We start from the raw sequence: 24237 nt of genomic DNA, 5'->3' as shown, positions 1-24237 counted from the left end.
TGACACCAATTATCATAATTCTCTTTGGTAAGACGTGGGAATTGAAACATACTCAAGCCATTGCTTGCTATCTCTCAACTCACAAAGTGTTTCTCTCTCAACACTCTAGAACTCAAGCTCTGATACCACTTTGTAGGAAGAAGAAGAAAATTTTATTTCATTTGGCACCCAAAATACAAGAGTATGATCCCCTATTTATACTAAAATAGAGTGACCACTCACATAATTTGCTTATTCAAAAATACTAAATGCTCACATAATTGCTTATTCAAGACTTTGTAACTTACAACCTTACAACTTTCATCTTCCACAATTTAAGGCTCATAAAACTTGTTATTATTATTTTTCTAATTAATATCTAACACTGGCCTGCCAAAGATCAACTATAAACTTATGAACTTGATAGAATTTGATATTGCTGGTTATTGAAATATCCCGTAGCTTGAACTCCAGCTCCTTAGGTGATTTATGGTATGTTACTTACTTATAATTAAAGTGTTGCCTCTATTACAGTTCAAAACTTTATTCAGCTCAAATATTGCATGCCACTAATGAAGACACTTTTTCTTTGTACTTCAATAGCTTGCTTTTCCGTTTGCAGAGCAACGATGGGACAAATGGTGGAGCTAGGTTTATTTAATTGTTGTGGCCAAATACAAATAGCATCATTAAAGTAAGTAATTCAATTTAATTGTGATGGCCAAATACAAATAGCATCATTAAAGTAATTAATTAAAAAATATTAACTTTTTCTTTAAAAATGTTACAAATAAAATAAAGAAAATTTGACCCCCACCCCACCTCTTCCTATTTGTAACTCAAACACTTGGCCTATTTTACCTATAAATAGAGTTCTTCAAAATTTCATCCATGGTTATAAGTGGATTTCTTACAGAAGAGAGATCAAAATAGCAGTATATTTTCCTGTTTAACTGGATAAAAAATCCTGGATTGGTTGGTGAATGTGGGCTAAGATTTTTTACCTTGTCAGAACTCAGAGTGACCTGGAATTTTTCAAAATGAAAAGCATTTTGGACTTTTTCTAAACTGCTCAATCAGTGACTCAATGGTCCTGTATGGAAACATAAAACTTGAGATTTTCTTCAGGAAGATCTTGCTTTCAATTCCAATCTCATGATGAAAAATTATTATTAAATGAGAAATTGACTAAAAATAGAACTAATTAAAAGAAAAACCAGTGCTTTGGTAGTTTGGTTTGAGATAGTACTGTATGAAATATGATATGCATTGATTCTGCCAAGAAATTGGAAATAACTGAAGAAAATGAAATAAACTTACCATTCTGTCAAATATTCAATATCATGAACAGTTTGTTTTCCTGTCGGATCATCATCCAAAACAACTAAAATCTTTGAATTGCTTTCCTGTCGTGACAATTTTTCACATGTTGTGGAAACTGGCAAGTTTGACCTGATAATCTCATGCAACTTTTAACATGTTCGATATCTACACTATAAATTCAAATTGCCGCTGCAATCCTCTCTGAGGAATCAAAGTGCGACATGATATATCTTCAATTTTATTAAGATTTAGAATATCAATATAAATATTAGAAGAAATATAGATGCTTGTATTTCTTAGCCCTGGTGTAGTTTTACATTAAAAATCTAATATATACAGACCAGAAGCAACCATGACTGTAATAGGAATCAAATGAGAAAAGTAAAGAATCGGACTTATGTTGAAAATCACTTTTGTCCCTGAATCTAAATCAATATGATTGCAGAATCAAGTGGGAACATGGAAAAAAAGTAACTCACAGACCTCCAGGAGTACTATCTCTCCTTTCCAACCAACAACACTATCCAAATCCAATCTAACCCTCTCTTATTTATACCTTCTGGCTTCTCCCTCTCTTTCAATTTGGTTAGGATCTCTAACTAAATCACTGTTAAATTTACCTGTTAACAACTTCAACTAACCCTAGTGTGAGAATACAGAAACCAACCTTGTGCTTGCTATTTTTCCTTCTAGCATAACTTTTTTAATTTGATGTCTGCAAATGAAGTGGCTGTAATTGGAAGGCTTTGAATACATTGCATCAATTAGAACATCAAGCAAGGTTGATTAGCAACAGCGAAGTAGAGCTCGTGATGGAAAGGTGCATTGATGATTCTAAGCAATGATGTTGTACCACTCTCAACAATGTAGATAGCTAGAGATAAACCCAATCAAAAGCTCCTGCAGCAGTATAAAATCATGCTAACATATAAAGTTATTGATACTTAGCATATAGCAATAAAACTGACACAAACAATCTTGTATGTAACATATTAGAATTAGAATTTGGGCTTAGGGTCAAACTCAGCCCTAGAAAAACTGTTTATAAGGTGAGAATTGCCTAAACTTTACCCCCCCACCTCACGCCCATCATAGTGTAGGTGCTCCAAAGAGGCTGCAATTAAGATGACTTTCTAACATAACACATATGCTATGAAAGTATTAGCACACAAACGAAAAGGAACAAAAAATTCAGACTTTAGCAAATTGGCTTATGCCCAAAGTCCATTAAAATTGCATGGTTACTAATATATGATTTTGAATTGACCAGCCTTCTTTTCTTTGAGTTGTTGTGATTACCTAGTGCGGATATAATCCAGGAGAAATTAAAATTCCTTCATTTGGACATGTGAATAGGGGCCTAGGCAATCCATGTATGAAGAAACCATTAGAAACAATGGGTCTACTTCCATCCTTCACCAAACTGTTTGGCCTATTCACCATATGTTCGCCTCCTTTGTGCAAATTTAACATCTGAAGACTGTCATGTTTGTATCATACATGACAGCATTGTCTTATGCTTATGTTTTTTCTTTCTATGCTTTTAGGTAAACAAAGTCAACTATAAGAGATAAAGCATTTCAAACAATCATGTCAGTTTCAGATTAGTTTGACAACTTAAACACTAACAATGAGGAGTGACTGAGTAAATCATTAAAGCAAGCATCCACAATACATTGAGAAGGAAAAGGATGGTTAAATCAAGACAATACTCATTTGACTATTGTTATATTTATAACATAAAAAATGAAGCTAAGTACATATCACCTTTAATCAAAAGTAAAGTGATATTGAGCCCATTGCATTGTTCATCTTCTTTTTCACGTGTAACTCGAAAGTTCTCGCATAGTTTAGTCTTACAACAAGCCTCTAGCAATCATTTCATGAAGAAGTTTTTCTACCTTATCATTCTCATCTTTTTCAAAGAGAGCACTGATGATAATTTCAAAAGTTACTGCATTAGCCTTGCATCCATTGTCTTCCATTTTTGACAGCATGGACAATGATTCATCAAGCAGGTCCTGTTTACAATGCCCATTGATCATAACATTATTGTTGGAGTATCAGTGTGAGGTGAAGTCCCACATTGGGTAGAAGTGAAAAGGTTGAGCACCATATAAGTGAGGAGAAAACCCATAAACTTGAGCCTTAAGGTTTTGGGTTAGAATGTGGTGTCAGGTTTCCTTATGTGGTGGCTCGCGGTCCACAGGTGTACCCCTCAAATTTCTCCAATAATTGGTATCAGAGCCAATGGTTCGACTTTGTGACCGACTCAAACGAGTAAGATGGCGGTGTGGCGGTATGTCCAGGCAGCGTGTCCCACAGATGGAGCGGCGGTGCGAGTAATGGTTATACTCGTGGATGACTTCCCCTCAAGGGGGAGGCTACCATGTGGAAGAGATTCACACTTGAAGGGGAGATGTGTTGGAGTACAAGTGTGAGGTGAAGTCCCACATTGGGTAGAAGTGGAAAAGTTGAGCATCATATAAGTGAGGAGAAGACCCATAAACCTGAGCCTTAAGGTTTTGGGTTAGAATGTGGTGTCAGGCTTCCTTATGTGGTGGTTCGTGGTCCACAGGTGTACCCCTCGAATCTCTCCAATAATTATATGTGCAGATATCTACATGATAGCCTTTTAATTAATCTTACAAAATCCGTTATAAGTAATAACATTCTTCAATACATGCTTTGCCTTCTTCACTTTATAAATAAGACATACCCATCCAATAAAGTATTTCACACATGCTTTCAGCGTGACAGCTAAAAAATTTTTGGCTTCTTTCACCTTTCCTTCTTTACATAATGCATCAACCAGTATATTATAGGTACGGACATTTGGGTTGATAGTTTTCAATACCATTTTATTTAACAAACCAATTGCTTCTTTCAACTTACCCACGATGCAAAAGCCATATATTAGAGTATTATAAGTGACAACATCAGCAGAAATTCCCTTGACATTCATTTCAAAAAATAAACCATAAGCCTTACTTACAAGTTGATGTTTGCACAGGGCATCAATAATTGTGTTGTACATTACCACGTCAGGTTTAGTCAGTCGTCCATCAATCTTTCTCAGCAACTTGATGGCAGCTCTTGTGTCTCCTATCTTGCATACTCCATTGATCAAAGTCCCATAACTAACTTGGTTGAGTTGAAATCCTTGTGCTAATAGCTTATCGTGAAAGTGCAGTGCTTTGTTGACTTGTCCTTTAAGGCACAGACCGTTGATCAGTGTTGTGAAGGTTATGGTGTCGGGATGGTAACCCCTCTTGAGAATCTTGGCCAATATAGAGAAATTGAAAGTAATTTGACCCATATGACAGAAACAATTAATGAGAATATTCAAAGTAAAAAGGTCAGGCTGAATTCCCTTGAGTTCCAATCGGTGAGAAAGGGAAACAGCAGTGGAATAGTGCTTCATCTTCGCAAAGGAATCTAAAATCTTGTTAAATTGGATGATGGGTGGGGTATGACACATACACAGCATGCGATTGAATTGGGAAACGGCATCGTCAACATTTTAAATGGATGGGGGCTGAGAATGAAAGTGAGAATGTAAGGAGTTTCAAAGAAAAGAGGAAAAATTGGGAATGGAAGGAGAGACAGAAAACCTTAACCTTGTTGGCAGTGACATTTTGTTATGTTTATGTGTTGGCAGCAAGCAATAGCAATACATGACAATTCAAAATAAGCTGCCCTTTCTTATTTAGCAGATAGTAGTTGGAGATGTGTGCCCTTTTCTATTTCAGCGAATTCTAGGGTGCAAAAGTGAAACTCCTTTCGCACCTTACGTAAGTTAACAAAAAAGGTAGTAGTCATTTGGGTCCATCCGATTTAATAATAAAAATATTAAATGGACCAGATTTAATGATGGCAACCGGATTGTGAGGTATTCTGATGTACGCTCCTACGCTTGTGACCCCTCTTTCCGCCATCGCTAACCCGCCGCGCACTACGCCATGCTCAAAGCCAACGTGGATCGCCTCCACCTGATCCAAATCGGCCTCACCCTCTCCGACAACGCAGGAAACCTTCCCACCCTCGGCACCTCCAACACCCTCGATGCAGTTATTTTTATCGCGTGCTCGAAGTGAAGTCTTTGAAATTTGTGCTTTCTCTGTGTTCTTCGATTTTGGATTTGGCTTCCGTCGAATTGAATTAGGGTTTGTATGGCTAGAAGAAGCAACAACGAGTCGAGTGAGGATGACATGAGGAAGCGCAGTGGTAGCGAATCTGAGGATGAGTTAAGGTATAGGTATCAACGGCACGGTGCTGGGAATGGTAAGAAGAGTTCCGGTCACCGTGCTCCTCACCTCCATGCCATCTATCGCCATGATGCAATCTATGACTCTCCTTCTTCCCCCACCTTTCACCCTGGTTATTCCCTGGACGAGAATCCCTACCACCCCAACCATCTCCTTCATCTTCTCTTCCTCCACGCCGCAATCTCTCATCCTCTCCCTTCTCTTCCCTAACCCTTTCTTTGTTCACAATCTGACCCTCCTCCTCAGAGCTCTCAGACATTTCATCAAGCTGGTTGGCACGGCGGGTTGTCCTGAAGAAATCTCCTGTTACAACCGGTTGCCTTGAAGAAATCTCGACCATTTCATTTTTTTATTTTTAAATCAGACGGATGCGGTTCATTCTAATTTTTTTTCAAAAACTTACGTTGGGTGCATAAGAAGTTTACTTACGCACCCTAGTCTTCGTCTTCTATTTCATGTAAGTAAAATATAATATTATTGTTATCTTAATCAATTCTAATTTCAATTCAGTTTTTAAATTTCGATGTGCTATATTAATAAAGATAATTCTTGATTTTAAAACTTAATGTAACTTTTTACTTAGTAGTAAAAATCTTATCTCTTTAGTTTATTTCAATTGAATATTATAGAATATTTATTTTTATCATTAGGCTACAAGGAACAAAAACGTCACGCAATGGATGATGACGTCTCAATTTGTTAACAATGTTAGTAGTTAGCCTAACGAGTAGGGATGGGTAAGCGGGCCGGCCCATCCCGCGTAAGGCCCGCCCGCATAAGTACGCATTAGCAGCGGGCCGGGCCAGTCCGCCCGCATTCTTACACGGACCAAATAAATTGGTCCGCCCCCATCCCGTGAACCCTGCGGGTCAAACAGGCCGGTCCACGGGCCTAGTTTTAAAATAATTTCAATTTCAATAAAAATACAACACAATCAAATTAAGTTCAATACAAATGTAAATAAAATCTCAACAATTAGTCAATTATATCAATAAAATAAATAATGTCTTAACAAAAGAAAATCCAAGCAATAAATCTAAAATATGAAACTTAAACATCTCCAACAACAAATGATTCCATATTTAAAGTAGCTTGAGTCTTCTTCATCTCCACATCTTCATCTTCTTTTCCTAAAACTCAAAATAATAATAAATATTAGAATAAAGTTAAGTTAAGTGATTAAAAGACGACAATTATTACACATTATTTACCTTGCATATCAAATCCTAGTAACCAATTTTTAGTACATATCAAGGCTTGTATGTTGTCAACAAGAAGCCTAGTTCGATATTTGTTAAGCACCCGTGAGCCAATACTAAATGCTGATTCGGAAGCCACCGTTGTAATTTAGATGCTTAAAATATCACAAGTCAATAATCAAAGATCTGGAAACCGAGCTTTATTGTCCTTCCAATATTGCAAAACATCAATATTGGGATGATATTTATTTGAAACGTTTGCCTCTTCCAAATATGTATATAGTTGAGATTTACCCACTTGTGACATATCTTCATCTTCAAATTGTATAAACTCCTACATTAATTCCACAAAAATAAAAAATAGTTAGTCAAAGTAAATAAGAATAAATGATTGGTAGTTAAAAAAATTAAGAGAAACCTTGACTTACATCCATAACATCAACTTGAGCAATACTAATAGTACTAGTAGTAGTTATGGTCTCTTGTGATGAACCTTGACTTAAACCAACATTGCTTCTTGTTTCTTTGGAATACATTTGAACATACTCATTATATAAAGATATTTTTATTGGATTAAATGATAAGAATTGATATTTTTATTATTTATGACTTGCAATTATGAAAAGGATAGATTAAAAGAGAAAAAAATCTAAAAAATATAAAAAAGGAAGATTTTTAGCCGGTCAGGTCCCAACAGTATCACTTATTTTTTTTATCTTAATCTTTTATTTTTGTTATCTTTTACTTTTCTTATCTTATCTTTTTTATCTTTATTATCTTTTAATTTAAATTTTTTATTTTTATATTTAAATCTTTATCTTATCTAATATATTTCTTTATCTATTTTTTTAAAATTCTAATCTCTTGCTTGTAACTTGGTCACACAAATCAAACCTAATATGGACAACCTGCGGGACCAAACCCACATAGTCCGCCGATTAAGCAAGATGAGCCCAAAAATATGACATAACCATTGGCCGTTCAAAAAATTGGTCCGCTACACGCACGGACCGCAGGACCCGTAGGCTAGTCCATGGACCTGGGCAAGTTTACCCACCCCTACTAACGAGGGATGAAAACGAGTCAATTGATTATAGACGAAAAGTTCAATTCTAAACGTACGGGATGAAAAATCAATTTTGCCTCCATATGTTTTTTATTATAGTTTTACTTGTATTGAATCACTCATTTTACATAAAATAATATAAGATTGATTTGATACCAACTTTTGGAAAGATTATAAGAAAACGTGACACCAAATTTTAACCCAAAACCTTAAGGTTCAGGTTAGGACTTCTCCTCACTTATATTATTTTCAACTTTTTCACTTCTACCCGACGTGGGACTTCACCTCACACTTGTATTTCAACAACTTTTTAGTCTTTACTAAAAAAGTTATAAAAATAATTAGCTACAAATTAGTTATAAATTATCAATAATTTTTTTGTTTACAAATTATCTTGTGATAAATTAGTTATGAATTACATATTAATATTTTTGTAGTTAATTGTAATTGATAATATTATTCATATTTTGATGATAAGAACTAAAAGTGAATTAAAATATAAAGTATAAGAACTAAAAAGATTACTTTCAAACTATATGAACTAAAAGAAAATTAAAATGTAAATTATAAAAACTAAAAAAACTACTTTCAAACTACGGAAACTAAAAAAGAATTAAATGTAAACGATATGAACCAAAAAAACCACTTTAAAACTATAAGGACTAAAAGGTATAAATGATTAAACTACAAGGACCAAATGAGTAATTAAACTATATATATATAACACCTCCTTTTCATATATAGCACCTGTATCTCGAGACATAACCCGACATGCTTTCCATATATAGCACCTCCTTTTCCTTGAACACCATTCACATAGTTTGTAGTGTAAAATTGCACACCAGGGGCATTTGTCCACAAGTTAAGTACTCTTGAACTTGATGGATCCCTCACTTTTGCAGTATGTCTCAAACCCTCTTTCTCTTCCCCACAATCAAGCACATAATTGTCGTCATATCCCAGTCCAACCTGACTAATGGTGCTGCCTATTCTATTAAAAGATGTAAAATCAAAAGGGGTACCCTTCACTAGCATGATTTCACCGGTTGGCACCGTATTCTCGTCCACAGGCGTGATATGATTAGCCCATAAGTGAATTGAATGGTCAAGTATATTCCCTGAGTTGTGGCCAGCTAAGTTCCAGTAGGTATGCTGAGCTAAGTTAACTATGGTGGGCTTGTCCTTAGGCACTTCTTCCATGTCAAGCCTCAGAGTTGTGCTTGAGGTGAGTGTGTAAGTGGAAGTAACGGTGATATCCCCAGGATAACCTTATATAACACAAAACAAAAGCCAAATAAAGGGAAAGGAATAGCATAATGATACTTAAAAGTGAGGGAGAAAAACAGCATAGACACTACATTCCTCTCCATCATGACTGTGGCACTTAAAAGTGATTGAGGGGGTTTCACCTTTCTTATGTTCAACTATCTCCCATACCTTCTTATCAAACCCAACATTTCCACCTGAAATTTGGAGAGGGGACAGTGGATCAGGAAAACAGCAAACAAAATTCATACTTCATAGATTATTGTGTGATTTTCTTTCTTTAGAAAACACTAACTTAATGTCATTTCAAATTCCATTTCAGAATCACATTATTAGTGAAAACAACACACAATAACATCTAAAACATTATAATTAGGTAGTCTATCATTCTTGAGAATAACAGGTAATGTTGTATTAGCCAAGTCCATGACAAATCCATATGTGCTTCGCCTTTATGTATTAAGAGTTCACATTTTCATAACCATTATAATCAAATCCTAGTTCGCATGCACATGTTAAAATAATCAAAAGGATTGATGATAGGAAGAAGGTATTGCAGAAGGAAGAAACGGGTCTGCTAAGGCCCAAAAGGAAAACTGATTCGAGGCTGAGCTGACAGTGGGACCTTGCTGTGTAGTGCTGCTAGGAGACAAGTTTAACCGCTTTCTGTTATTGTAATATTCCCTAGCATGATTTGGTGCAATTCTGTTAGCAAGAATTGCTATATATATGGCTATGTAATAATCAGCAAGGATATGAATGAAAATACAGAACTATTCCCTCTAGCACACATCCATCACTCCAAGGACTTGACATCTCGATTATATATATGGCTATGTTATACCTTCTGACTTCTCCCTCTCTTTCAATTTGGTTAGGATGTCTAACTAAATCACTATTAAATTTACTTGTTAACAACTTCAACTAACCCTAGTGTGAGCATACAGAAACCCACCTTGTGCTTGCTATTTTTCCTTCTAGGCTCTAGCATAACTTTTTTAATTTGATGTCTACAAATGAAGTTGCTCTGATTGGAAGGCTTAGTATACATTGCATCAATTCGAACATCAAGCAAGCAAGGTTGATTAGCAACAGCAAAGTAGAGCTTGTCATGGAAAGGTGCATCGATGATTCTAAGCAACGATGTTGTACCACTCTCAACAATGTAGATAGAGATAAACCCAAGAGATAGAGAATGAAACTTAAAAGCTCTTGCAGCAGTATAAAATAATGCTAACATATAAAGTTATTGATACTTAGCATATAGCAATGAAACTGACAAACAATCTTGTATGTAACATATCAGAATTAGAATTTGGACTTAGGGTCAAACTCAACCCCAGAAAAACAGTTTATAAGGTGAGAATTGCCTAAACTTTATAGCACTATTTGGCCCCCCCCCCCCCCCCCCCCCAAAAAAAAACACCCACCCACCCATCATCTAACATAACACATGTTATGAAAGTATTAGCACACAAACGAAAAGGAACAAAAAATTCAGACTTTAGCAAATTGGCTTACACCCAGAGTCCATTAAAATTGCATGGTTACTAATATATGATTTTGAATTGGCCAGCCTTCTTTTCTTTGAGTTGTTGTGATTACCTAGTGCAGATATAATCCAGGAGAAATTTAAATGCCTTCATTAGGACATGTGAACAGATGCCTAGGCAATCCAGTTTTACTTTCTATGCTTTTAGGTAAACAAAGTCAACTATAAGAGATAAAGCATTTCAAATAATCATGTCAGTTTCAGATTAGTTTAACAACTGAAACACTAACAATGAGGAGTGACTGAGTAAATCATTAAAGCAAGCATCCACAATACATTGAAAAGGAAAGGGATGGTTAAATCAAGACAGTAATCATTTGGCTATTGTTATATTTATAACATAAAAAATGAAGCTAAGTACATATCACCTTTAATAAAAAGTAAAGTGATATTGAGCCCATTGCATTGTCCATCTTCTTTTTCACCGGTAACTAGAAACTTCTCACATAGTTTTAGTCTTACAACAAGCCTCTAGCAATCATTTGTCGAAGAAGTTTCTCTGCCTTACCATTCTCATCTTTTTTAAAGAGAGCAATGATGATAATTTCAAAAGTAACAGCATCAGGGATGCAACCATTGTCTTCCATTTTTGACAGCATGGTCAATGCTTCCTCGAGCAGGCCCTGTTTACAATGCCCATCGATCATAACATTGTATGTGTAGACATTGAGATGATATCCTTTAGTCAAAAGATCTTGAAAAACCTCTTGTGCATCCTTAAGTCTTCCACCTTTACATAGTCCATCAAGAAGTATAGTGAATGTGAACGTATTCGGTCGAATTCCCTGATCTTTCATTTTGTTGAACAATGCAATTGCCCTGTCAAGATGACCGTTTTTGCATAATCCATCTATTAAAGAACTGTAGGTGATTACATTTGCCGGTTGACCTCTATCATGCATCTCATCAATAAGATCCCAAACATAAGGTATTCTCCCTGATTTGCATAAACCATCAATAAGAGAACTGTATGTGACTATACCGGGAACCATATTTTTCTGATGCATTTCCTTAAAGAGATTTAATGCCTCGTCCACCATTTTATTCTTACAAAATCCGTTAATGAGGATCGTGTAAGTGTGAACGTCAGGAGTCACTCCCATTAGGGACATAGCATTGAATACATGTTGTGCCTTCTTCACTTCATAAACTAAGAAGTATCCATCCATTAAAGTACTATACGTAATAACATCAGGTTTCACACATGCTTTGAGCATCACAGCTAACACACTTTTTGCTTCTTTCACCTTTCCTTCTTTACATAATGCATCAACCAGTATATTATAGGTATAAACATTTGGGTTGATAGTTTTCAATACCATTTCATTTAACAAACCAATTGCTTCTTTCAACTTACCCTCGATGCAGAAGCCATATATTAGAGTACTATAAGTGACAACATCAGCAGAAATTCCCTTGACAGTCATTTCAGAAAATAAACCATAAGCCTCACTTACAAGTTGATATTTGCACAGGGCGTCAATAATTGTGCTGTACATTACCACGTTAGGTTTAGTCAGTCGTCCATCAATCTTTTGCAGCAACTTGATGGCAGCTCTTGTGTCTCCTATCTTGCATACTCCATTGATCAAAGTCCCATAACTAACTTGATTGAGTTGAAATCCTTGTGCTAATAGCTTGTCGTGAAAGTGCAGTGCTTTCTTGACTTGTCCCTTAAGACAGAGACCTTTGATCAGTGTATTCAAGGTTACGGTGTCGGGCGGGTAACCCCTCTTGAGAATCTTGGCCAATACAGAGAAGCCGAAAGTGATTTGACCCATATGACAGAAACAATTAATGAGAATGTTCAAAGTAATAAGGTCAGGCTGAATTCCCTTGAGTTCCAATCGGTGAGAAAGGGAAACAGCGGTGGAATAGTGCTTCATCTTTGCAAAGGAATCTAAAATCTTGTTAAATTGGATGATGGGTGGGGTATGACGCATACACAGCATGCGATTGAATTGGGAAACGGCATCGTCAACATTTTGAATGGATGGGGGCTGAGAGTGAAAGTGAGAATGTGAGGAGTTTTGAAGAAAAGAGGAAAAATTGGGAATGGAAAGAGAGACAGAAAACCTTAACCTTGTTGGCAGCGACATTTTGTTATGCTTATGTGTTGGCTGTTATTCATGAGAGAAATCAAAGTTCGGTTTTCTCCGATTTCAGCTTCGGCTGTTATTCATGAAATGGAAGGCTCGTTAGGTCATCCATCTTTTGTTAATTTATTATTAAATTGGTTAAATTTAAATTTTTAATTTGATCTTATTCAATTTAATTTAAAACGGTTTAGATTGGATTCATCCTAAATTTTAACCTTATCAGATATATATAAAAATAATTTAAAATATTAAATATTTTATTTATATATCATTATATAACTAATAATAGAATAATTATCTATTTTAATTCAAATAATTAGTAAAAAATTCTTAATAAAATATATTTTCATAAATAGATATAAGTTATATGATAATTTTATAAAAATATAAGAAATAAAAATGAGTGATATTATTAATTTATATATATATATAAAGTTTAGTTTGAATTAGTTTCTAAAATTAAATATGAAATTAATCTAATAAAAAATTTGGTTTTACAATTTTTTTATCTATTTAATTTTTGATTTTTTTATCGGTTTTTTCAAATTGATTTATGAACACCCACATCTCTAATAATACTTTACCGAGGACAAAACTTATTCATCTACTTTATTTTACTTAACTAGCATCATAAACACACATAAAGTCTAATGTGACTTTGATGGTTGAAATTTTTTTATTTTCTTAAGAATGAGGAAAACTATGAAAAACTATGTTTCGCAAGTTTTGTATATAATTAACAGAAAAAACTATATTTTTTACAATTATAAATTAAAATCCACCAGGATTGTTGTTTATCTAAAAGCTTGAGTCTCCACCATTGTTGTATTATGTTACTCCTATACAGTCTTGCAATGTCTTCGGCTATTTTATGATAGTGTTTATGATAAGTTTTGCTTTTTATATTTCTATACTTTCGGGTGTTTCTCATTATCTAAATTTTTTATATTTGACATTGTCCTTGTTAAGCATTATGTGATATAAATTACTTGTGTTTTTTATTTTTCTACTATCATATACATTTTGACACAATAGTTCATCATTGGCTTTCATAATGTGTTTCTATGAATACAAATCCAAAAAAAGTAATGAAAAAACATCAAAGTTGTTGATGAGATGTGATAACGGCTAAATATGAACTATTTTTTTTATAATAAAAATATATTGAAAATATCTTTAAAAATATTTATTTAGTAGTTATTTTTGGATTAAATGATAAGAATTGATATTTTTCTTATTTATGACTTACAGATATAAAAAGGAAAACAAATTCAAAATATATCAAAAATATAAATGAGGAAGATTTTTTGGATCAGGCCCAAATTCACTCCCGTCGCTGTAAATAAAGAGTTAGGGCCAAGGGAAAACAGATACCACTACAAAATCCCCTTTAGGGAAATCATTTACTCTATTTCTTTCACCCCTCTTATTCTATCACTTCTTATACCCATATTCAGTGTAACTCCTCAATGGCCATGAGAGGTAGATCTTCTTTTAATAATCTATTATTTTTTTGTGGTGATTAAGAAATTATGATTTATTTTTTTTATTGGATAAAAAATTATTCGTAATTTATGTAATTGTTATTAGTCTAAGAAATTTTTTATTCATAATGTAAATTAAACATGAATGTTTTTTTGCAAAATAATTTTTTTTTTCATGAATGCAGCCCAACCATACACATTGAACTTTTGAAGAAGCTACACTATTTAACTCAACTTTTATTTATACAAAAATAATATAATGTGTAATTTTGTTATTGGTCAATTTACACACCGTTTCGTTACGCAGGTATTATATCAAATTTTGGATTCGTTCGACTTCGACTCCAAAAGACGAAGACGACGTCGTCTCTCTGGTCAGTAGTCATTATTCACTCTCAACAAGTAACTTTTTTTTTCCTGCTTGGTTGCTGAGAAAATTTTCTAAATATTTCCCCTTTCGATTTTCTCCCCTTTCCGGGATTGCGAAAAACGACGCTAATTCGTGTGGCTGCATTTAGAATCGCCGTAAGCATTTCTCTTAGGTGTAAATTCGCGGTAATTGTTTGTTTGTAACAAGAATATGTGAATGTTACTACTGTCTTTGCATTTGGTTGCTGCATTACACAAACCTGTTGTTTTCCCCGTTGTGTGAGGGCAATGTTTTAATTTGCGCTTGCGGTTTCGTTGTATTTTTTTATATTGCTGGAAATTGCGAACAAATGCGGTCATGTTGTGGTCGCAGACACCCCAAAAACCTTGATGTTGGGGCCGAAATCGTGGTCGTGTGTGAGGGTGAGGATATTCTTGTTTGTAATGTGTGCATATTGATGATGTTTACTTTGGGATTGTGTGTGGTTGTGTGAAAATGAAACCATCCTAGTTGAACAGGTGGGGCTTGTTTGTGCATTCTAAAATTTTCAGTTTGAGGAGTGCCTATTTATTTAAAATTATAAAATCATGAGTGATGTTTATTAAATAAGAAATGAGACCTATATATAAATTAGTTGTTCCCAACAAATTTCAGCCGGTGTTTGAGTGTATTCAAAAAAGTGTATTGTTACTTGAGCATAATTTACGTATCTTTTGGCCGAATTCTGAATTAGTCAAGATTTCTTTTTCTTGATGAATAATAGGAGAATTAAGACTAAAAAAAAGAGGATATTGTTAGCGGTTCTCTTTCTTGTCAATTTTTTTAATTTGTGTGCTCAAGTTTGTTTAATGACAAATTCATGTTGCATGCCATATCACCGCTTCATAGTTACTGTTTAGATGTAGTTACTTGATATTGTATTTTACAATTCCTTCCACAAATATACCTTTTTCTCTGCATGAATTGATTTACAATTAAATGCATGTTTGGAAGAGCGTCATCTGACCATGTCTAACACAAAAACCACATCAAGTATACGAAAACGGCACGGAAGCTATAATCATACACATATTAAAGATGTGGATTGGTACGACGCAATGCCAGAGCAAAAACACGCTAAGTGGCTCACTTACGTGTACACTCCCTTCTTTGTGTGTTCAGTATCTCTCGTCTACTAGGACCATTACTGGACTATTTTGAATTGTCGAAGGAAATTTTTTGGAAGAACTGCATAAACTTCATGGTTTCATTTTCTGGCTTTAAATGCAATAGAATACTTGGGGACTTAATGCAAATTGCAAAAAATGGTGTATGAGAGAAGTTGAGTAGATGCTTACCATTTTTGTGTGCCTTCCCTGCGTTGTTGTCTCTGCATTTTGTGACTGTGTGTGTTTCTTGCCTGCTTTGTTTTTGTTTAATAAATGAAGCTTCTATTTCAGAACCTGCTGGGAGTGGGGGTGGCATTGTAGGTTTTCTTGAGGGCGTATATTGATGTTAAAAATAACTAAAATGCAACTAAGTTCTGTTTGCAACTAGGCCTTAGTTGCCAAAATTATGAAACTTTACTTGTCTATCTTTTTTGTCTCACATGTGTAAAAGAGATAGGGAGGAAGGGGTTGAAAAGGGATAAATGACTGTCCATTTTATTTACATTTTCATGGTACAACAAATTTCATTTCCATATTTGTATTTGCTGACATACATCATCTGTCAGAACTCAGAAGCAGTCCTAATTCCTCAATGGAGAGTTCTGAAGAGGAAACTGATGGAGTCTCTGGTAATCATGCTCCTAAGGAACTGATTCGTTTGGCATCAAATGGTGCAAAATTTATAGATGAAGTACTCAATGGTCAAAATGAATGCTGTCTGGATAATTTTCGCATGGATAAACATGTATTCTATAAGTTGTGTGATATCCTGCAAGCCAAGGGTTTATTGCGTCACACAAATCGAATCAAAATTGAGGAGCAACTGGGCATATTTATGTTCATTATTGGGCATAATCTACGGACAAGGGCGGTTCAAGAGTTATTCCGTTATTCTGGAGAAACTATTAGTCGTCACTTTAACAATGTTTTGAATGCTATAATGTCAATTTCTCTGGATCTCTTTCAGCCTCCCGGCTCTGGTGTTCCTTCAGAAATCATTGAAGATCCTAGATTCTATCCATATTTTAAAGTAAGATTTCTAGAAATGAGTTTGATTGGTTTCTTTTATGGATTGATTCTATCTTACTTTTTGAATATTCTTGCATAGGATTGTGTCGGAGTAATAGATGGTATACATGTACCAGTAACGGTAGGTGTAGATGAGCAAGGACCATTCCGCAATAAGAATGGTTTGCTTTCACAGAATATTCTGGCAGCTTGCTCATTTGACCTCAAGTTTCATTATGTTTTGGCTGGATGGGAAGGATCTGCCACAGACTTACTAGTTTTTAATTCAGCAATCACAAGGAGGAACAAATTGCAGGTCCCCGAAGGTAAATATTCTGTGATTTGGGTAAATATATGTAAGATGAAGTTACGATTTAGGTAGTAATACTGTTGGAACTCTGTATCTTGAATTGCACCAACTTTTAAGTTCTAGCTATAGGAAGTTAAAGTGATTTTATTTTCATTTGTATGATATGGTTAGAAAGAACTAAACTTTTTGTCCAAAAGTTCACATCAAATTTCAATCTTGTACCAAAAGTATTATGTTTCAAATATGCCCTAAATAAATGAGACTAATAAGTTGTAATGTATTTTGGTTGAGCCTTTCAACTAGCTACCGTCTTTCATTTTTGGATAAAAACTAGTTAATGAAAATTCATTGTGTATTTTCTATGTAGCAATCCCTTCGAATCTAACTGTTGATATGGAAAAAGTAACTTCCTACTCAGAAAAAGTTTTTGGTTCATTATTATAAAATTAGGCATGGTATGATTCATCACTTCATACTGAAAGAATTTTTTTAAAAAAAAAATCTTTATTTATTCATTTTCCTATCTTTTTTGTTTCTCTAACTTCCTTCACTGTTTGAACTGGATTCTTCTTTCTCCCCGAAAAAATGAAGATGCAAGCCCCCACGGTGAAAATACTACACATCAATCCTGTCAAGTCATCAATCTTAATGATATTTCTGTTCAATTCACAAATTTCGCTGAATATTTCTCCCTGAAGCATCTTCAGTCCAATGTTCATATCCTCAACAAATTCATTTGACTCATTTTGTTCCGTCCATTTCTCACATGCTCAATGAATCCTTTTGACTCATTGGCAGTGCCTTTAGTTGAGCAGCCAAGTCGAAAAAATTCACCATCACTCATTTTTGGGTTTTCAGGATGTTTTGTTCTCTCCACAAATGTCCATTAATTTGGTTTGGAAAATAAAAAATCACGGTTATTCGGTTAGAGGGGAAATACTGGGAGAGGAGGATTTTTTTACCTCTTTTGGTTCAGAAATTTGAGGGCTGAAATCCCCCTTACATTCTTGTCCTCCCTCTGAAATTGGGTGAATTTGGAGGAGAGGAAAAGTAATTTATAATGATATTACAGTATATTATTCTTGTTTTCCCTTCCCTCCCTTGTAAGCAAACAAGGGGACCTTCCCTCCTATTTCATTCCCTTTTCTTGAACCAAACCAAAGAAGGGGACTCTCTTTCCCTTTTCTCATTTGAACCAAAGGCATTGGAATTTTTTATTATCTATTCTTTAACTGCATCAAATTGAAGTTGATCAAGATAACATATTTTTCATTAGTTAGCTGATTTCAGCTTTTGTGTAGTTGTGAGAGATTGATAGTTTGGAGATGACAATGCCAAATGCCACCTTAGGTGATTGGTGATGTATTCCTATTTTCATAGAGCAACTCACCTTAGGTGATTGGTGATGTATTCCTATTTTCATAGAGCAACTCAAGGAAAACATTCCAACTTCTTTTTTATACAAGACTTAACCGAAACATATAAAACTTGTACCACAAAAATGAAAGTTGATGCAAACTTAAGGGACAAATTATTCCCGACGATTACCATACACTTATAACATTTTCTTCAAATATTAGATTAAAACACCTGTTTATGATACAGGTAAATACTACATCGTAGACAGCAAGTACCCAAATGTGCCAGGTTTCATTGCTCCATATTCCAGTACTCCCTACTACTCCAAGGAATTTCTCAGCGATTACCACCCACAAGATGCCGGTGAACTGTTCAATCAACGACATTCATTATTACGACATGTTACAGATCGAACTTTTGGGATCTTAAAGGCACGGTTTCCTATATTGATGTCTGCTCCTTCTTATCCATTACAAACACAAGTGAAGTTAGTGGTGGCTGCATGTGCATTGCACAATTACATTCGCAGAGAGAAGCCAGATGATTGGCTTTTCAAGATGTATGAAGAAGGGTCATTTCCAATGGAGGAACCACAACCCCCATTGGAGATGGAAGTACCTCCAAAGATGGATGTTGAGACCCAGACCCAGCCATCTGTTCATACTTTTGATTCAGAAGAAATTGGACTTGCTTCACAGTTAAGGGACTCCATTGCTACTGAAATGTGGAATGATTTTATCCACGATTTCCCCCCCATGTAAATTTCTTTAGTTAAGCTTATATATGATCATATTAGGTTTGAATTTTTCTCAGTATCTACAGTATATCAGACTATGTTACCATAGTTTACATTGGCATTTTGTTTATAAAATAGAAGTATGCCTGTAGATCATATCTCATCACATAAGCTTTTGCTTTTAATTCTTATAAGATGGTTTATACGCTTCAATATAGCGACAGATGAATACAAGGATATTACCTATTGCTATAAAGGGTTTATACTTTATACAAAACTCAAAAGTGATTCAGAAAAAAAATGATTTTAGTAAAAGAAAATCTTTAGAACCTGCCAACTTCTATTATCCAAATTTCATAAAATTATTTGGAAGGTGCTTTTTTACTCTGTACTTCCTCTTGTCGGCAAGTGATGTCGTGTGGGAGAGCTTAGACTTTCATATTTCATACTATGGTTGAAGCCGAAATGATATAGTTACAGGTTGTGTACAGTATACTCAAATGTTCATGGGACCATACGGAATACACTGGCATAGTGACATGGAATTGGGAGAGTGAAAGTACATAGTCAGGGAAGTGACTTAGCTTGAAAGGCTAAATATGTTATTGCCATATCATGGAGTTTTGGCACATGATTCAGTATTTCATAAGGTATTACGATATTCCTCTATTTCTTCTGTGTAAATATTTTTCTGTCAAGCAATGAACTTCAAAACATTTTCAACATGAAATTGAAGGTCCGTTCCATCTCAACGACTCGTAAGAGTTGCTAAAATTTATTTTATATTTTTTTTTCACTTTCGTAATGTCATAGTAGTAATACTTTTATTACACTAGACAATCCAGTTAATTTTTTTAACTTTAATTTGACAACTCTAAAAAATTTATTAAATATACTTCACAACATAGTCCAAACTTCTATATTTTATTATTCACCTCTTTTAATTTAATATATTTTAAAACAATGAATGAATATATAGTAGTTGAATAGATACTATTTCAACATGTTCTAACTTGATTTTTTAAGGTGGAATTAAAACAAGAAAAGAGTGAAAGATTTTGTTATTTTTTTTCTTATACAATTTTTTAAAAGTAAGAAATAAGGTAACATTAAGTCAGTGTTTTAAAATTTATTTATAAAAACAAAAAAATAGAAATAGAAGATGAGCCAACTATTCCCATGAATCCCCCTCCCCCCCTCAAATTGAACTGTAAAGTTAAAGAAAACTCAAGCTCCACGTGAGTTTAGTATGAGTCATGAAGTGCTAAACCTCCCGCGCCATTTATGATAATATAGCCTTTTCCCATTTTATGCAATGCCCTTGTGATTTAATATCATATGACCCTCTTATGCACTATGTTGCTAATTCCACAATGTTAAACGAGTTATAAACAACTCACAATGTCTTATGATCACTATACAAGTGATATTTTCTTTTTTTATTTATTCTAGTTCAATTATAAAGATGTTTAATTCATTTAATTGAGTACGGTATGTGAATTATTATAAATTTTTTTATATATGTATTTGATTTCATATATTAACACAAAATCCCAAAGGTATCTTATGGCTGCTTGGAGTTGAGATGATGATGCAAAGATCATTAAGCATTAATTCACCTTTTTGTTGGGGATATAGATAGATTTATACTACTAGTTGGGACATTACATCATATGGTAGTCCCTTTCAAGCTGGCTTTGGCTTAAATTGAAGATTTGAACCATCATTTTCTTGTAATTTACTTAGACTTTTATGTTTGATTCCATGCCACATAGATGATTAGAAAATTTCGAATGAAAATGAATCCAAGCTTGTTCGGCACACTCAGATTTTAAATTCTTAGCTCCTCTCAAATGAAAATTAATTACTATGTTGTTTTTTTTCCTCAACCAAACAACAGATGATTTTTTTGGTTATATTTTCCCTCTTGGGTTTTCACTTTTCTATTTCCCACCTATTCAAACAGGTAAAACTTTGACCTTTGTTACAACTTTCAAGTGTCATTATCTGACCATACCTTTTTCCATTCAAATTCTCCACTACGCTACAATAGATCTTAATGTTTTAATTACCGTGCCTGATCAGTTTTGACATATTTTATTATATCAATGTTTCTTGTGGACAGAAGTTATAATATTTTAGAGTTTGATATTTAATTGATCTCCTTAACCTTTTCCTAAAGCCTATTATAATTGATCTTTTGCAGGTTAAAAATCATTATCTCCCTGCACCCATTGAAAACTGTATTATATGCTAATATATCTTAATCTTTCAGTTATTGTTTCTTCCTCATTTTCAGGCTTTAATCACATCAATATTTCTTATTGGACAGAAGTTACAATGTTTCAGAGTTTAATATTAAATTAATCTCCTTAATCATTTTCTAGAGCATATTATGATGTGATTGTATTCTTCTAGCTGAATTATTGGAGCCCTTTTCAACGGATGTGACTCTAGTTGAATTCTTAAAATGTTTTCACCCCTATATTCACCTAAGATTACTAAAGGATATTAAATTATTTAAAAGAACAACGTTATTTTATAGGGAATTACATAAAAAAAATGTGTTGTTTCTTGTTATTGACAAAGCTAATAGTTTACTTCTTCAGTCTGCATCTTCAGCTCAAAAAAGCATCTCAAAACAGTCTATCAAGGAACTCGTTTCCTGCTAAGAAATAAGAAAAACAAAACTAGAGAGTCAAGTGAAGAAATCACACGTATGATAAACATTTTCCTTTATACCTCACACAGTTATCATATACTGCATTCAACTATTACTATTCTGTACAAGAGTAAGGAGTAAAGAAAATTTTGTTCTGAACAGAGAAAAGAAGAAAACTCAAAAGACATTGACAATAATTGAGGCATCTTACCAATGCATTTTGACTTATCCCTCAATCTTTTAATATATATAACCCGTAAGAATCTAAAAAAGTTGAGAGAGACCAGGGTAGAAGAAAATTAGGCAATCAGAAAAAGCACTACCATTAGGTGCTAGCTTGGTCCATTATTATTACCATTATCAAATAGGAAATTCTATGACTCCCTTTGTAACTTTGTTTCTATATAGATTGTACTCTAGTTAATTATAAGATTATTGTTGTGTGCATTTCAATACAGAAAGCAAACAAGGCTATGAACCCCCAAAAAAAGCAAATAAGGCATAAAACATTCCGTAACTTTTTTCATTATGGATAAAATATGTGCAGAAAGGTTAAATTAACTGTATTAACATTGTTCAGACAAGTTAAAAAAGAAAAAACGTACAGTATCAATGTAATTTCCAACTTTCAATCTACTACCTAACTCTTTATGTTGATATCAAAGAAAAGTCAAAATTCAAAAAAAAAAAAAAAAAAAACTGTGGCTGTGAAGTTTTGCTGGGATTTAACCTTAACCCACCATTGATAGTGATAAACTGATAATCACCCCAAGCAACAATCATTTCAAACACATCCGATTCCTTTTTCTTTGATCCCCCAACATGCCTTTTCATCCATTCCTCATAGTGCATATAAACCAACAAAGCTCAACGCATTACTAGTTGCCTCAAGCTACTTTTTTTCCACAACACCTCAGAGAGTTTCTCTGCTTTCCTCTCTAATCCTCCATTCACCACAACACAAGTCACAATACAACAATGCTAGATCCAGCCTCTGAATTGGTGCCACCACCATCTTCACCCACAATTTCTTCCATTTCTTCCTCTGATCTTGACACTGAGGTACCATCAAATTCACATTCTCAACATTCACATTCACATTCACAACTCCCCACACCCGTTTCAAATTTCTGAAAAAAAATCTCTAATTTTTTCCACACCCCAGAATTTTTTTCCTCTAAATTTTTCCTTTTTCCACGAGAAATTAATCAAAAGTTTAATTTTTTATTTTTGGGGTTTTTGAATGATAGTCCACCGGATCATTCTTCCATGACAGAAGCACCACATTGGGGACACTAATGGGAGTGAACTTCCCAACCATTGCATTCAGAGTCCCATCGCAGCACCGGAACCCTAATTCCGCCGCCGAGGACACCGGCGGCGCAAGGAGGGCCGCCGCCGCAGTCAAAAAGAAGAAAAAGGCTACCTCCATCGCGACGGTGGCGGAGAGGCGGCGGAGGTGGTGGCAGCTCTGCCGCGACGGCGACGCCAGGCCAGCGTCTCTCGGGGAGTTTCTGGAGGTGGAGCGGAGGTTCGGCGACGGCGCGTTCTACGGCACGGCGGCGGAGCTCGAGGGAGTGGTCGCCGGCCACCAGCAGAGGAACGGCAGCAGGGTGCTCTTCGCCGACGGGAGGGTTCTTCCGCCGCCGGAAGACGTCGACGATCGAGCACCGCCGACGGAGAGCCTCTGTAATCGGTTTCCGGTTTCGCTTGCCGGAATTTGTAGCGGCGGTGCGGCGTAGTGTTGTCATAATAAGGGTTTTCAATTTTTTTTAAAGAAAGTAAAATTTTGTGGTTTTATTTTAATTTTTTATATTAATTTTTGGGGGTTGTTTGGTTGTTACCTAATTGGAAGATTAGGATTCTTTTTGTCCGTGGTTTACGTGCAAAACGCAAGCTTTGCCCTTTGCCTTTTTCCTTTTGGGCTTTTTACTTTTTCTCCTTTTGTTCTTCTTCTTTTGATAATTATGCTTATGGTGGTCCACATAATAATTATATATCATTCATATTATAAATACACAAATATTAGTGGGTGATTGGTCGTAATCATATATTCATATGCTTCATTTAGGCAAAAAAAATTAGAAGAATATGGATTACAGAAAGTTTTGTGTTGTTGGTAAAATCAATTTCCCAGAGTAAGTTTATTATCATTGCTTGTATTAGCGACACACAATTCAAGTTGGTGTTTTACTATTAAGCAAGGCAATGGAAAAAAATGTGATAGAAGTGCTTTATTTTATTTATATAAATAATATTTATACAAGTAAATGAAAGATAAAAAGAAAAATTAAAAATTATAATTTTATAATTATTTATAACAATATCTTTATATCTTTATTAGAAAAACTTAAATAAGATCTAATAAATAATAAATATTTAAAAAATAATATTTGTGTTCTTATTTA

General features: G+C 34.5%; 5 protein-coding genes across 9 annotated transcripts; 2 read left to right on the top strand and 3 right to left on the bottom strand.

Moving 5' to 3' along the window:
• Positions 1-3158: 3158 nt before the first annotated feature.
• Positions 3159-5102, bottom strand: LOC100779660 (pentatricopeptide repeat-containing protein At1g12775, mitochondrial). The gene is made up of 2 exons (XM_014761712.3): positions 4022-5102; positions 3159-3323 (listed from the first exon to the last, which is right to left on the bottom strand). The coding sequence occupies exons 1-2, from the start codon at positions 4790-4792 to the stop codon at positions 3159-3161; spliced, it is 936 nt and encodes a 311-aa protein (XP_014617198.1). The 5' UTR covers positions 4793-5102.
• Positions 5103-6947: 1845 nt separating this feature from the next.
• Positions 6948-9350, bottom strand: LOC121172852 (galactose mutarotase-like). The gene is made up of 3 exons (XM_041005495.1): positions 9194-9350; positions 8583-9103; positions 6948-7103 (listed from the first exon to the last, which is right to left on the bottom strand). The coding sequence occupies exons 1-3, from the start codon at positions 9348-9350 to the stop codon at positions 6948-6950; spliced, it is 834 nt and encodes a 277-aa protein (XP_040861429.1).
• On the bottom strand, positions 8465-12830 carry LOC102668851 (putative pentatricopeptide repeat-containing protein At1g12700, mitochondrial). 2 transcript variants are annotated; one of them, XM_026123801.2, is made up of 3 exons: positions 11022-12829; positions 9245-9298; positions 8963-9103 (listed from the first exon to the last, which is right to left on the bottom strand). In XM_026123801.2, the coding sequence occupies exon 1, from the start codon at positions 12750-12752 to the stop codon at positions 11112-11114; it is 1641 nt and encodes a 546-aa protein (XP_025979586.1). In that variant the 5' UTR covers positions 12753-12829; the 3' UTR covers positions 8963-9103; positions 9245-9298; positions 11022-11111. The 2 variants fall into 2 exon arrangements, with proteins under 2 accessions (XP_040860932.1, XP_025979586.1); XM_041004998.1 differs by having other exon boundaries at positions 8465-9298; positions 10707-12830.
• A 1678-nt stretch (positions 12831-14508) lies between these two features.
• LOC100779133 (putative nuclease HARBI1) lies at positions 14509-19318 on the top strand. 4 transcript variants are annotated; one of them, XM_006587400.3, is made up of 4 exons: positions 14509-14610; positions 16321-16784; positions 16863-17088; positions 18678-19318. In XM_006587400.3, exons 2-4 carry the CDS (start codon positions 16347-16349, stop codon positions 19190-19192), a joined length of 1179 nt encoding a protein of 392 aa, XP_006587463.3. In that variant the 5' UTR covers positions 14509-14610; positions 16321-16346; the 3' UTR covers positions 19193-19318. The 4 variants fall into 4 exon arrangements, with proteins under 4 accessions (XP_006587463.3, XP_025979587.1, XP_006587461.1 ...); XM_026123802.2 differs by having other exon boundaries at positions 14542-14610; positions 16316-16784; XM_006587398.3 differs by lacking the exon at positions 14509-14610 and adding an exon at positions 14617-14761.
• Positions 19319-22246: 2928 nt separating this feature from the next.
• LOC100778596 (uncharacterized protein At3g17950) lies at positions 22247-23746 on the top strand. Its single transcript, XM_003533276.5, has 2 exons — positions 22247-22891; positions 23080-23746. The coding sequence occupies exons 1-2, from the start codon at positions 22808-22810 to the stop codon at positions 23569-23571; spliced, it is 576 nt and encodes a 191-aa protein (XP_003533324.1). The 5' UTR covers positions 22247-22807; the 3' UTR covers positions 23572-23746.
• The last annotated feature ends 491 nt before the right edge of the window (positions 23747-24237 follow it).

This window comes from Glycine max, chromosome 9 (genome assembly GCF_000004515.6).
Source record: "Glycine max cultivar Williams 82 chromosome 9, Glycine_max_v4.0, whole genome shotgun sequence".
NCBI lineage: Eukaryota > Viridiplantae > Streptophyta > Magnoliopsida > Fabales > Fabaceae > Glycine > Glycine max.
The sequence above is the reverse complement of the archived record's forward strand: the minus strand, read 5'-3'. Positions and strand labels throughout refer to the sequence as shown.

Bases quoted from the DNA above. Each gene is read 5' to 3' on its own strand.
- LOC121172852 (XM_041005495.1), bottom strand. From the start codon at position 9,350: ATGAATTTTGTTTGCTGTTTTCCTGATCCACTGTCCCCTCTCCAAATT. The intron at 9,104-9,193 runs GTAGTGTCTATG...GTGTTATATAAG, and splicing joins CAGTCATGATGGAGAGGAAT to GTTATCCTGGGGATATCACC. The intron at 7,104-8,582 runs GTGCTATATATG...GAATTAATGTAG, and splicing joins GGTTATGTCTCGAGATACAG to GAGTTTATACAATTTGAAGA.
- LOC102668851 (XM_041004998.1), bottom strand. From the start codon at position 12,752: ATGTCGCTGCCAACAAGGTTAAGGTTTTCTGTCTCTCTTTCCATTCCC.
- LOC100779133 (XM_006587400.3), top strand. From the start codon at position 16,347: ATGGAGAGTTCTGAAGAGGAAACTGATGGAGTCTCTGGTAATCATGCT. The intron at 16,785-16,862 runs GTAAGATTTCTA...ATTCTTGCATAG, and splicing joins GATTCTATCCATATTTTAAA to GATTGTGTCGGAGTAATAGA. The intron at 17,089-18,677 runs GTAAATATTCTG...TTTATGATACAG, and splicing joins CAAATTGCAGGTCCCCGAAG to GTAAATACTACATCGTAGAC.
- LOC100778596 (XM_003533276.5), top strand. From the start codon at position 22,808: ATGCTAGATCCAGCCTCTGAATTGGTGCCACCACCATCTTCACCCACA. The intron at 22,892-23,079 runs GTACCATCAAAT...TTTGAATGATAG, and splicing joins CCTCTGATCTTGACACTGAG to TCCACCGGATCATTCTTCCA.
- LOC100779660 (XM_014761712.3), bottom strand. From the start codon at position 4,792: ATGCTGTGTATGTGTCATACCCCACCCATCATCCAATTTAACAAGATT. The intron at 3,324-4,021 runs GTATGTCTTATT...CATTGTAAACAG, and splicing joins TGAAATACTTTATTGGATGG to GACCTGCTTGATGAATCATT.